Below are 12,904 nucleotides of genomic sequence, written 5' to 3'. Positions count from 1 at the left end.
TGAGCCAAAAACACATTTTCTGGCTTTTCTTGGCCTAGAAAGCACCAATTTCCAATGGTGAAATATCCCTTTAAGTTCTCGATAGTTTAAGTCATTCTGGCAGCAGGATCATGTTTTTATTGTCAAAAGATTTGCAGCATTAAACAATGTCAGTAACTGGGGGCGACCTCTTGCACACCTAGTAGAGTGTGCACCCTATTTAGACGGAGTCCTTTTCAGCAGACCCGGTTGGAAGCCCTTTGCTGTGTGTCATCCCGTCTCTCTCCCTTCTTCTATCTGTCTGTACTATCTAATATAGAAAAACCCTAAAAATTGGGGTGGCCTCTAGCTCACCCAGTAGTGTGCACCCCATGTAGGCTGAGTCCTTTGCAGCGGCCCGGGCTATACGGCCCATTGCTGCGTGTATTTATATCCCCCCTATCCTGTCTATTCACTGTTACTATCAAATAAAAAGGGGAAAAGCCCCCCCCAAAAAAGACAAGCCCTAAAAAAAAAACTTAAAAAAAAAAAAAAAAACTACTGGAACTGTTTGGGAATTTCATTCACATATTTTTCATCATTTAACGTCCTGTTGTCATCTTTTTGAGTCTTGCATTGTGTCAGTTTTTACATACACTCATTCTGTCAGTGTCTGTCAGGAAAATGTTTTAACTGCATCTGGTCACAGCTTCTACATGCCAGGAACAATAAGATATATTTGCTGACATGCAGGATTTCAAGGTATTGAAGTAAAAGTCAGAGTGAAAATCACTCTGTGTAGCTTTTGTTTTTATCTTATTTCCTGTCTGTTGCTAACAAAGGGTCAGACTAAAGAGCCTGCCAGTAAAGAAGTGTCTTTTCTCTGTATTGCTTTTTGTTATTCCAGAAAAGGGCCAAGTGCACAAGCAGAAGAAACCCACCATGTACCCGCCATGGAGCACCACGTTTGATGCCCACATCCACCGTGGTCGCATCATGCACGTGATGGTGAAGGACCGCACGGCAGAGCTGAAGTCTGAGGCCACGGTGGCTCTGGACTCGCTGGCAACGCGATGCAAGAAGGAGAACGGCAAGCTGGAGATCTGGGTTAGTGCAGTGGGAGGGGCCACGGGTGTGCGTGTGTTTGTACTCTCGGACCAGCTGTTTGGCTATTTCAAAAGAGCAAATTTAAAGTGTCAATCCTCCTTATAGTCATTAAACAGATTAAACCAACAAGCATTTTCTCCTGGAGATATTTTAGCTTGTAATAGCAGGAATATATATATATAATAACAGGTTTAATTAATAACATAACTGAATAGCTACACCTGTGCTTCTCCTGCGACGGCCTGTCAAAATCTGCAGTGGAAAACGTCTGTACTGTATCTCCGATGGCATTTTATTTTCTTCACGCCACTGTATTCCAGAATCTTCTGTTTTTAATCCAATCACAATAAAATAATGTCATTGCGATCAAGAGAAAACAAAGCTTGTTGTGTCATGAGATGAAAAATCCGATTTCTCAAGATCAATAATCCGGAAATATTTAGACACAACAAAACAAGTCATGAAAGTAGTTATCAGAACAACAAACTTATTGCCTGCCGAGTGAAATTTATTTTGAATGAAAAATATTAGCAGGAATTATTAATTATTATTAATTCTAAAGCAAAAATGCTTCTTCGAGCTTTTGTAAAAGGTTGGCCACAACAGCTTTAATTAAAAATAAAAACTGTACATGCATCATACATGCATCTCCCCCTGCTTCCATCCCATAGTACAGCAGAATGCTTTATTTACATGTTAAAATAAAGAATTGTGGGGTGTATTGGTATTTTTCCATAAGAACAAAAATACATATTTGGAGATGTTCAGTTTTACATCTTGTTATATTTTTCATCCCACTTTAGCCTGAATTACATCTAGATTATATCCATGTTACGGAGGCCACTACTGCTCATGCCAATGGCCTAGTTAGCCCTCAAGTGCCCTCTACCTAGTCAGGAATTAGACCGTTCCCTTCCTGTGCACGGGATCATTACTTTCTCTGGAAAGACTTCCCTTTGGGTTGCACCAGAGGCTTCATGCCAACTGGCTCTTAAACCAAACTAAGAATCAAACAATCAAATGAATCAAATCAAATATTTTTGGGTAGATTTTGAATCCACATCCTTCCCTTTTCAATCTCAATGTTTTTTCCTCACAAATTTCCTTTGTAAATTATATGTCTTGTTTCGGTTTTTCTTTTTTTGTCTCAGCTGGAGCTGAAGCCACAGGGCCGCCTGCTGATGGAGGCCAAATACTATCTGGAGAAGAGTGGTGAGTGGTTCAAACCAATGTAACTCCACCTGCTCCTCCTCCATCAACAACTACAATGTGGTGAAACACATTGGGTTTTGCCATCAAATGAAAAAAAGTCCTTCACTGACTATGACCAAATAAAATGCCCAAAACAAAATCTGTAAAACTGAAAGTGCAAATAAGAGATAGTTAGTTACAAGGTTGTAAAGTCTACTCAAAAAGGAAACATTTTCATCATTATTCATTCTTAGATGCTTAGCACTGTTGTGGTCACAGAAATCATTTGCATATTGTTTTTTTTTTAATTTAAGACAACTTATTGCTGCCAACAGAAACAATTTAATTAATTCCAAACAAGGAAGTGTATAATTTCCTGTGCACCATACAATATTCTTTGACAAAAGTCTGACATTTTAAACTGCCAATTTAATGTTTTTTTTTAATGTAAAGACATACAGTTAGTATGGTGAATCACTATTATACCAAGTCATGGTGGAGAACAGCAAAACATTTATACTTGTGAACTGTGACAGTTCAGTGATTTTTGAGGGAATATTTTAGATTTTTAGGTTTGAAAACAACCAATACTGTATACATATATGGAATATAATCATAACATACTGACCATCAATCCAAATTGTCTGTATTAGTCCTTGCACTCTTGTGTGTTTTAATGAGGCAAAATCCTCCCAGCCTAATCACATTTTCTCAAGCTAAAAATAAGAGCTTTGGGTCTCTGCCCACTGCCGGTCCTTGTGGATGTGTGTGTGTGCTTTGTGTTGGATCCCTTTCACTGGTTCTTTCCTGACATTAACACCACGCCAAGGCCTGAGAAGTCACTGAGAACCAAAAGGAAAGAAGCCGTCACATGTTTCTATATATAGAAACAACAAATAGGAAATTGCTGCTCAGAACAGGTGGCATGGAGTCTGGTGCACTGTGACAATTTTATCTGTGGAACTTCCTCCTGAACTACATACAAACACATAATAAATTGTCTTCCTGTGGTCTAACCGACTGATTCAGCAGGACACAGACTCCTTTCAAAACAGAGATTACTGCGGTTTTATTTTTTTATAGGAATAGTACAAAATTTGGGGGAAGATGCTTAGTACAAAAGTACTAATGATGCACTTGACAAAGTCTTTATGTTAAACTGCAACAATTAGACCACAAGTGGGGTTGCAACAGACTCCTCCATATGAGCCGATACAGACAAAATGAAAATGACAAAATGACGTTGAAACACTTCTTGATCCACAAAAGGTGTGAAAACTAGGTGTGACATCTTTCTGGCTTCCTGGCTGGTGTTTTTTTTCATATTCGTTTCTTTCAATAAAAGGTTGTATGATGCGTTTCAGACGCTGCAGGTCAGACTGAGGGAGACCCAGAGTCCGAACCAGAGAGGGAGGGGCTGTTTGCCCTCCATCAGCGGCGAGGTGCCATCAAACAGGCTAAAGTCCACGTTGTCAAATGTCACGAATTCAGCGCCACGTTCTTCCCTCAACCGACCTTCTGCTCCGTCTGCAAAGAGTTTGTCTGGTACACAACCTTCTGGTTATCACAGACCACCAAATTACCATTTTCAGCATTATCATATTAGTCATTTTAATCCGTTTTTATCCATCACAGGGGTCTTAACAAGCAGGGTTACCAGTGCAGACGTGAGTGTCAGATTTTCCACTGACCTTCTGGAAGTTTGAATGATGCCTGCTTTACATCTCTGCCATGTGTCTAACTTGGTTACATTTGTGTCTTTTAGAGTGCAACGCAGCCATTCACAAAAAATGTATAGATAAAGTAATCGCTAAATGCACGGGTTCAGCCATTAACAGCAAAGAAACAATGGTAAGTATCTGCCTCACACTGATTTCCAGTCACTCATTGTGCAGCTTTACAAAAGCGCTCCATTACATCTGAGCAGTCACTGTTAAATCTGCTGATACAGTATGTGTAAGAGATTTGTAAACTTGTGGTTATAGTGCTTTCTAATCAAGTAGTCACCTCATGCAGAGGTATCATTACACCAGACATTCTTGTCTCGTCTCATTTGCTGCTTTAATCTTGCTTTTGTTTCACTTTCTCATCAGCCACATGCCTGCAGAGTTCATATGCATGAAACCAAAAAAAGGCAAAACCTCAGACAGATCTGCCACCCACTGTTGAATACAGGAAGTGTTTCTACTACTGCTTTTGGCCTTGTTCGCTTCTGTCCCAATGTCAGGCGGGCCTGTTTGCAAGGCTTAACATGTACTAGGGCCTCCATGATAAGCTGTTTGATGTTATGTGTGCTGCAGATCCACAAGGAGCGCTTCAAGATCGACATGCCCCACAGGTTTAAGGTCTACAACTACAAAAGTCCCACTTTCTGTGAACACTGCGGTACTCTGCTGTGGGGGCTTGCCAAGCAGGGGCTCAAATGTGAGGGTGAGAGGCGGGAGTTTTATGATTTCTGTGGTCTTATGCATCTTGTTGGGTTAAAAACTGGACTTGTTAGAGTTAGTGTTACATCTTGTACACACTGTCTTAAAGTTTAACGTGTAAGCGACGACACTACTTCAACGCAGCGAGCCTAAAAGAAACTTTCCATAAAGCCTAAGTTCACAAATGTTGTTTCTGTATGTTGCTGTGTTCTACGGTTGCACTTAAATACTAATAATTTAATGCAGCAACTGGCAACTTGGCTACCAGCAACTGCGCAGTCACGTAATGCTTGTATCATGTCGACACGCCAACAGTTTTGTTATCATAGAATTCCTCATGGAGCGACAAAAACTACACACTATAGCTTTATCGTCCCCTTTGCAAACATTGTTGCCTTACACATTGTGTGAAAGATGTGGAGATGGATACAAAACTGTTGTTTGCATGTGTATAACATGGTGGTAATGCAGTGTTTTCTGTGCAGAATGTAGCATGAACGTCCATCATAAATGCCAGAAGAAAGTCGCCAACCTCTGTGGGGTCAACCAAAAACTGATGGCTGAAGCTCTGGCTATGATCGAGAGTAAACAGCAGGTCAGACAAACCAATCTGATCTTTCAAAATGTTTAAATATGTACATTTTGAGGAGTTTTTTTTTTACCCATTAACTCCCACCTCAGTAAATCTGCCCAGAAGCTGCTAAGACACCTAAAATAGATTTTTTTTATTAATATTCACTGAAGTATGATATGTAATGTTCATGCATTAAAGGTTTAAGAGGGCTTTAAGGTGTTCTGTTAGGTCTTCTATTTCCTTGTGCTGATTGTGTCTCAAAATGGTGTGAATGTGTTTTTAAGAGGCTTTTCCACTAAAGTGTTTGACTTTTAAATTGTCAACTAAATGAAATTCAGGCCGATGCTGGTCCTACCTTTTGTCAGGCCAGAAGCACCAGAGAAAGTGAAATCATTGGTCGAGAAGGCCCAGTAGGTGTTGGCCAGCCGGGCGTGGTCCGAGCTCCTTCTGGGTTAGTAACGGGTGTACCAGCCACAGCTACACCTGCGAACAAAGGTACACAACCTCTGAAATCTCCACTCTCATCAAGCCATTTCTTCTTGATAAGTTTCTTTTATTATGATGCATTTGTTTCCCATTCCTGCTTCCTGACCTGAAGACTATCAGGGTGTGTCATGGGACGGACCGACTGACGTCGGCAGGTCGATCACTGAGGCGCTGACAGAAGAGCCTCTGTACGCTGTTCCCAGGAAGGAGCACCAACCCAAATTCACCATCGATGACTTTGTTCTGCACAAGATGCTCGGGAAAGGCAGCTTCGGCAAGGTACAGGAGATTCTGATTCAAAGAAGAAAAGCACAAAAAGGCCCGAATATGTTAGTTATTCACATAAGTAAAGAGCAAAGGGAAAATTGGATGTAGCAAAAGTGTTCCTGCAAAAAATGAGAATACATGCAGAGTATTTCAACATTCTTTATGTAAGACTTTAGAGCTGTAAGACTTTTTGTAGTTATTAGAAATAACACATTTAGGCAAAGACTTTTTCCAGATTAGTCACCAGTGATATTTTAGACATTCTCGTCAACATAGTTTTCACACAGCACAATATGACTCTTGTGGTCAACACTTCTTTCTGCTGTCAGTTTCCACAGAAAACTACTGACGTCTTGTTCTTCTTGCATCAGGCATGACAAAGGGGGGGGGTGTTAGAAGTGGGTGGTAAAGAAAATAGGAAATGTCCAGCTGCAGCCGTTTTGAAATGTTCTTGCTGCGTTTCTAGGTGTTTTTAGCCGAGCTGAAAAAAAGCGGGCACTTTTACGCAGTGAAGGCTCTAAAAAAGGACGTGGTGCTGATGGACGATGATGTCGAGTGCACCATGGTGGAGAGGAGGGTCCTCTCTCTTGCCTGGGAAAACCCTTTCCTCACACACCTTTACTGCACCTTCCAGACCAAGGTAACAACATCAATGTGTACTTTAATATTCACTCCAACCATCCTCAGCTACAACTCCAGCGCTGACCTCTCTGCATTTCTTATCTCCAGGAGAACCTGTTCTTTGTGATGGAGTATCTGAATGGAGGGGATCTCATGTTCCACATCCAGAACTGCCACAAGTTTGACTTGCACAGGGCCACGTATGTATCCCGTCAAAAGGCCCAACATCTAATATGCTGAACACCTGTCTGTTAAGATGCACAACTGTAACTTTTCGCTGTCAGGGTTGGATGCTTTACTTTCCTTTTACTTCTTGGCTGTAGTCACTTGGTAGTGATGCAAATGAAATAAGCAGGAGGAAAACCAAAAGTAACACACCGTGGGTTTTTTCTGTCTCCTTGTAGCTTCTATGCAGCTGAGACCATCTGTGGGCTCCAGTTCCTGCACTCTAAAGGAATCATTTACAGGTAGAGTCTTAGCATAAGCCAGAAACAGAACCGAAACTGATGATGAACAAAACATAAGAGGCCAAAACTAAGAACTGTTCATGCTTATATGATCTTGTTCCTCTGTAGGGATCTGAAGCTGGATAATGTGCTGCTGGACTCTGAGGGTCATATCAAGATAGCAGACTTTGGCATGTGTAAGGAGAACATGCAGGACGAGTCACGCACCGCCACCTTCTGTGGGACACCCGACTACATCGCTCCAGAGGTGAGCACACGCACCATGTAACTAGATGATCTCCATTAATGGGTAAACCCAAACTGCTAAATGTGCCTTTAGTGCTAACGTATCTCAACCATAGTTAGCAGAAGTTGTGACAAAGGCTGTATCTAAAATTACTCCCTTGTTCACTCCATCACCATTCCCCATAGAAAGCCGAAGTCACGCCCTTCTACTTCCGGTCCATGGGATCTATCTTTCGAAAAGATAAGAACAGGAATGAACGGGGGGAGGCAAATTATTTTTTGATCCCGTTTGAAATGAGCCATAGATTACAAATATGTTCGGCAATTTAAAAGATACATTTTCAACCGAACAAAGTCTCAGTTTATTGTTAAACTGTTGAAGTATGAGACTGTGAAAATACGTAAATAGAAAGGCTACACACTTCAATGTCGCATGGATGACGTCTCGCTGAAGCTACGATGTCTGTGTGTATCGTACCGGGGATGGAACGTTCCTCAGATGGGCAGCGGATCTTGTTCTTTTGCTAATCTGCTGAAAACACTGAACTGGATAAAACACATCAGGTAAGATAACGTTACATGTTACAAGCTACGTGACATAAATTGTGTGAGATGAGAGATGTCGTTCTCAGAGCGTTTTCACACAAAACTAAGCTACTGAGGTACTGTGGCAAACCTACGGCTAACTGAGACTTTCTTTGGTTGAAAACTTATCTTTCAAATTGATAATCATATTTGTAATCCATGGCTCAATTCAAACAGGATCCAAAAATAATTAACCTCTCCCCGTTCACTACCATTTTTTTTTTAAAGATAGTTCCATGAGGTCCACCAGAACGGGTGTTACTTTTATTTCTAATCTAGAAATGATCAGTAATATCACTCTACAGCTGGAATTTCCGTAAATGTAAATGTAAAATTCTATTTCATATTGTATTTTCATAATGATTGCAGTTGTCTTACAGTTTTTTTCCCCACCATTTTGCACCAAAACAGTAACCCTAAGGCAAATTCCCTGTATGTCTAATCAAACTAACCAGGCCAATCAATGAAATACAAGTATATTTCTCTTTCATCCAAAGGGTTAAACCAACAGTCCAACTCCCTGAAATTGCGATCTTCTTTAAGATAACTTCAGAAAAGAAAAACTTAAAATGTTTTATCCAACTTAGAACATTTTCTTTTAATATAACTTCATAAGGAAAACAGCAATGGATATCAGACTGCATGTTGTTATCGAAGGCGAATTTAGAAAAGCTACACTGTGTGTGTTAACAGTATGCGGGTTGTGATTGTGTACCAGATCCTGCTGGGTCAGAAGTACAACAGCTCAGTGGACTGGTGGTCGTTTGGAGTGCTGCTGTACGAGATGCTGATTGGTCAGTCTCCGTTCCACGGCCGCGATGAAGAGGAGCTGTTTCAGTCCATACGCACGGACAACCCCGTTTACCCCCGCTGGCTCACCAAAGACGCCAAGGACATTCTGGTCAAGGTCTGGCACTGTGTGTGTGTTGGGTGTGTGTCTTAATGGTTGTATTTGGGGTACTAAAGTAATTCAACTCTAGATGCAGGAATTCTGTGACTGACATTCTGTGAAAATTAAGTGGTTGTGGTTTAAAGTAAATAAAACTGGCGAGTTAGGAGCTGTTCTTTTCTAGACAAACTTTTGTGGCAGATTTCAATAACTTATTTACATTGATCAACAAAATGTGAGGCTTAGATTGACATTAACCACAATAATTTGTCTATTAACATCTTTTTAACATCAACTTTTGCACATTTACAGCATATGTTCATCCATATGCACTGTCCGCTGTAAAATAAACAAAAAAAGAGCGGGAAAGAGAGAAAATCTTGGAAGGAATCCCATGGTTTCAAAGGACAGGTTGACCTTCAAGTTTTAAATGACTACAAACTAACTCTTTAATCACAGAAAAATTAAATTACCGCCTACACGATACTTCATGTCATTCCCAGCAACCCCGTTTGACAGTTGATTTCTGGGAAATGAGAAACACACACCAATAAATGATGTGGACTAAATAATATTCCAACATTTAGAAGGAGCACCAAAGGATTGTTTACTTTTTAACACTACTTTGACTGGCTGCATTATTTGTGAAGGGCGTGACCTCAGTTGTGTTTGTGCTGCAGCTGTTCGTGAGGGAGCCCGAGGAGCGCCTGGGAGTGAAGGGAAACATCAGACAGCACAATTTCTTTAGCAGCACTGACTGGAACTCCGTGGAACAACGGAAGGTGGCGCCGCCCTTCACGCCAACATTAGTAAGTACAGTCACAGTTTAAAGGGCTCACTTTTTCATTCAAATTTAAAAAGCCGGATTTTCTTCTACGGGGCATGTTAGCTGCAAATGTTTATCTACTTCATTGCAGACGAGTAACTATCAGTAAGCAGGGTAAGCGGTGCCTTCAGGCCCGGACCAATCAGGGGCCTGCGTGACTGGAAGATATTGATTGACAGCCAGGGCCCCTTATCAAATTTTCATTACTCGAGACAATCCCAGCAGTCCCAGGTGCGCTCTGAGAGCCACTGACCAAGCGGGAGTGTTTCAGAGATTGTTCTCTTAATACATCCATGGACGAGACACGTGTGTGACTCGAACGCCTCACACAAAACTTAAAGCCAAAGACCGTGCAAAACATTCCAGACCGTCCTGCCAACCTGTTTGTGTTGACCACATACTTCTATTCATTGTGGAGGACAATCATTTTCACTGTTGAAGTGCATCGTACATATCATTGTTTTTATTGACGTTTTTTCTCTTCCACCCTCGAAGACGTCGCCCAGTGACTGCAGCAACTTTGACAAAGAGTTTATCAACGAGAAGCCCCGGCTGTCGTGTGCCGACCGGACGCTCATCAACAGCGTTGACCAGACAATGTTCAGGAACTTCTCCTTTGTCAACCCGGGGATGGCTCGCAACGCAGCCCGCTGACAATGAGACCAACAACCTACTACCTCACAAGCAAGCCGCTCAGACACAAACAGCACTTACTGGAACTTAAACAAACTGCAGAGACTTTAGACCAGGAATGTCCCAAAACTTAACTGTATCGGAAAACATGATGATAACCACTAAAGGGGGTGCCCTGGGTGTAAGGCACATACAACACAACTGTGACGGGATCTTTGTTGCATGTCTTTTCGGTCTCTAAATTTGAAATATAAAGATAACCACAAAAATATTTTTTAAAACAGACAAACAAAAACTGCGGAGACAGAGAGGCAAAGAACATATATACCAAGATATAAAAATGATCAGTCCGTTACAATGCCTGATATATAATTCGTCTTAGGTAGTGGCATATAATTACCTATACGCTTCCATCTTAAAGCAGTCCCTCCAGGATTTCACGATGAATTCAACCAATCACCGGGACTTTGGTGCGACTCGGGATTTTGATCAATCACCGCAACTTTTTCACAAATTTGACCAAAAACCATTTGCCGCGACTTTGTATTCGTATGCAAATCTGAGAGCCAATGACCAAGCGGGAGTGAGAACGGGTTGACGTCACACACGTTTGTGGCCAAATTCAGACGAGACGCATGTGACTCGAACATCTCACATTTACCAACAAAACGTACAGCGAAAAACATGACACACCGTCCTGCCAACCTGTAAACATTTTAACATCGCTGTAACGATTTTTCCCTCTGAAGTCGTTGAAAGCGGCGGCTGTTTCAATCTTCTCGGCTCTCTGCAGCGGGCGGGGCTGCTCCGTTCCCCCAGCACACACGATGGATGCAGGAAAAAACGAAGATGAGACGTGCAGGATGACCTAAACTGAGGACAGCTATGCTCGTTATTGTAAGTGCAACGATGAGTTAAAGTCCAATAAATCCTTTATCAAACCGTATGAATGCGTCCCAGGCCAGGATAGGAAATTAAGTGCCACTGACACTTATGTTCAAATTTGATTCATTCAATAAATTATTTTTTATCTTAAATCCACCAGCTATTTTCATATTATACCAACATTTTTTTGGTAAGGTTACTAGGAAAACTCAGGCTACAGTAGTTTTATTCTCCCCAAAACAAGTTTCCTTTTTATTTTTAAAGAACTATATAAAAAAAATCGCAACTTCATTTTAGGCCGCCGCAATCTCAAAAATAGGCCGCAAAATCCTGGAGGGACTGACAGAGTATTCAACTCCCTAAACTTGCCTTTGTGCTTATCAGGGTGTCTTTATTAATAGACAATGTGTTGTAATGAACGTATGGTGCCTCATAATACTTTATGAAGTTTACTTTTTCAAGCAAAGCAAACTGAGAAAATTGGTTACACCAAATTAGAGCTATTGTCCTGTTGTTTTATTTGCTGCCCTATTCCATAGCTTAATGAGTCTTTTACCTCCATGTTAGGTACAGATGTTAAAATATAATTAAACAACCCTTGGTCATGTAAATAAATGTAATGTAATTCTGTCGATATACTGTACTGTCAGTTGGATGTAGATCTGTTATGATGGTGATGTGTAGCAGGTTTTCTTTATGTACCTCAGGAGTTTTCATAGATGCTATAATTTGGATCAGGTACTTAGATCAGCTGCATACTGTAGTTTTTATTGATCTCTTCATTGTGAATCCTGTACAATAAAATGTCTGTTTTTTTTAGACTGCCGTCTGTTTTGTTTCTAACTAAACCTTTGGTTCATGTGTCACATACCTCATCAAATATAGTGAGAGAGCGGAGGTGGAGACAGGAAGCTCTGTTTTTCTACTTTACATTGCCCTTTAAAATCTATTTCCAAAGTAAAATTCAGAAAACTCAAAGAAGTTCCTTCTAAGGAAATGTTAAATGCAACAGGGCTTCTACAGGGCCAATGCCACCACAAACTGCCTACCCATCTAACAGACAAACCACAAAGCTTGGTGGACATGTGGGTTAAAGAGGAATCTCATAATCAGTAATACTACACATATTTAACAGTACTGCACAACACAGCATTTACACAGAAAACCAGGCACCTTGAGCCACCTCGTCTTATCAAACTGAAGCTCTACCTGCTGAGGTTTGGAGTGCAGTAAGGTTCATACTCTTTGATTACTGCCAACGTGCTATAGGAGGAATCAGTCTTGATGACTTGTACTGACTTTTCTTTTTCATTTTTGCTATCACATTTGTGTGCAAATGGAATCTATTTTTCTGTAAATTTTACAAACAAATATCTAGAGTGCTTTCCAGTACTGAGACATGACCAAAAAAAAAAAAAACCTGGAGCCACTTCTTTTTCTTCCAAGTACTTCTTTATTTGGAGAGGAGTAGTGCCATCAAATCTCTAGTAATCAAGGATAATTTATTGTATGTAGTATAATTTCCCTTTTACACAACTCCACTCACACAATCAGTAAAAGTCCCCATGTTGGTGTCATTAAATTAAGTAACTGGATAAGGAATAACATGACACATTGTGTTGAAATAACATAAATGAAGTTTTCCAACAACCAAGACTCAACCGGTAAACTCCGGTAAATGTAAATGTGCTGTATTTATATAGCGCTTTTCTATTTTTACCGACTACTCAAAGCGCTTTTACATCATACAGGATACATTCACAC

At 40.7% G+C, this 12,904-nt stretch overlaps 1 protein-coding gene across 3 annotated transcripts in view; it reads left to right on the top strand.

Moving 5' to 3' along the window:
• Nucleotides 1–11,961, top strand: part of prkcq (protein kinase C, theta) — a 23,546-nt gene extending 11,585 nt beyond the window's left edge. For 2 of the 3 annotated variants that reach the window (XM_032505687.1, XM_032505688.1), the window contains exons 3-18: nucleotides 866–1,065; nucleotides 2,217–2,277; nucleotides 3,621–3,801; nucleotides 3,892–3,923; nucleotides 4,022–4,107; nucleotides 4,557–4,686; nucleotides 5,168–5,277; nucleotides 5,595–5,751; nucleotides 5,855–6,021; nucleotides 6,476–6,649; nucleotides 6,739–6,830; nucleotides 7,035–7,097; nucleotides 7,206–7,344; nucleotides 8,626–8,814; nucleotides 9,477–9,605; nucleotides 10,118–11,961. In XM_032505687.1, coding sequence (XP_032361578.1) covers nucleotides 866–1,065; nucleotides 2,217–2,277; nucleotides 3,621–3,801; nucleotides 3,892–3,923; nucleotides 4,022–4,107; nucleotides 4,557–4,686; nucleotides 5,168–5,277; nucleotides 5,595–5,751; nucleotides 5,855–6,021; nucleotides 6,476–6,649; nucleotides 6,739–6,830; nucleotides 7,035–7,097; nucleotides 7,206–7,344; nucleotides 8,626–8,814; nucleotides 9,477–9,605; nucleotides 10,118–10,276 — 2,069 coding nt within the window. In that variant the 3' untranslated portion in view covers nucleotides 10,277–11,961. The remainder of the gene's footprint in view (nucleotides 1–865; nucleotides 1,066–2,216; nucleotides 2,278–3,620; nucleotides 3,802–3,891; nucleotides 3,924–4,021; nucleotides 4,108–4,556; nucleotides 4,687–5,167; nucleotides 5,278–5,594; nucleotides 5,752–5,854; nucleotides 6,022–6,475; nucleotides 6,650–6,738; nucleotides 6,831–7,034; nucleotides 7,098–7,205; nucleotides 7,345–8,625; nucleotides 8,815–9,476; nucleotides 9,606–10,117) is intronic. The other variant, XM_032505689.1, reaches the window with a different exon arrangement.
• The last annotated feature ends 943 nt before the right edge of the window (nucleotides 11,962–12,904 follow it).

The sequence above is a fragment of the Etheostoma spectabile genome, chromosome 23 (genome assembly GCF_008692095.1).
Source record: "Etheostoma spectabile isolate EspeVRDwgs_2016 chromosome 23, UIUC_Espe_1.0, whole genome shotgun sequence".
Taxonomy (NCBI): domain Eukaryota; kingdom Metazoa; phylum Chordata; class Actinopteri; order Perciformes; family Percidae; genus Etheostoma; species Etheostoma spectabile.
Note: the sequence above shows the minus strand (reverse complement) of the source record. Positions and strands in the feature narration are given on the sequence as shown.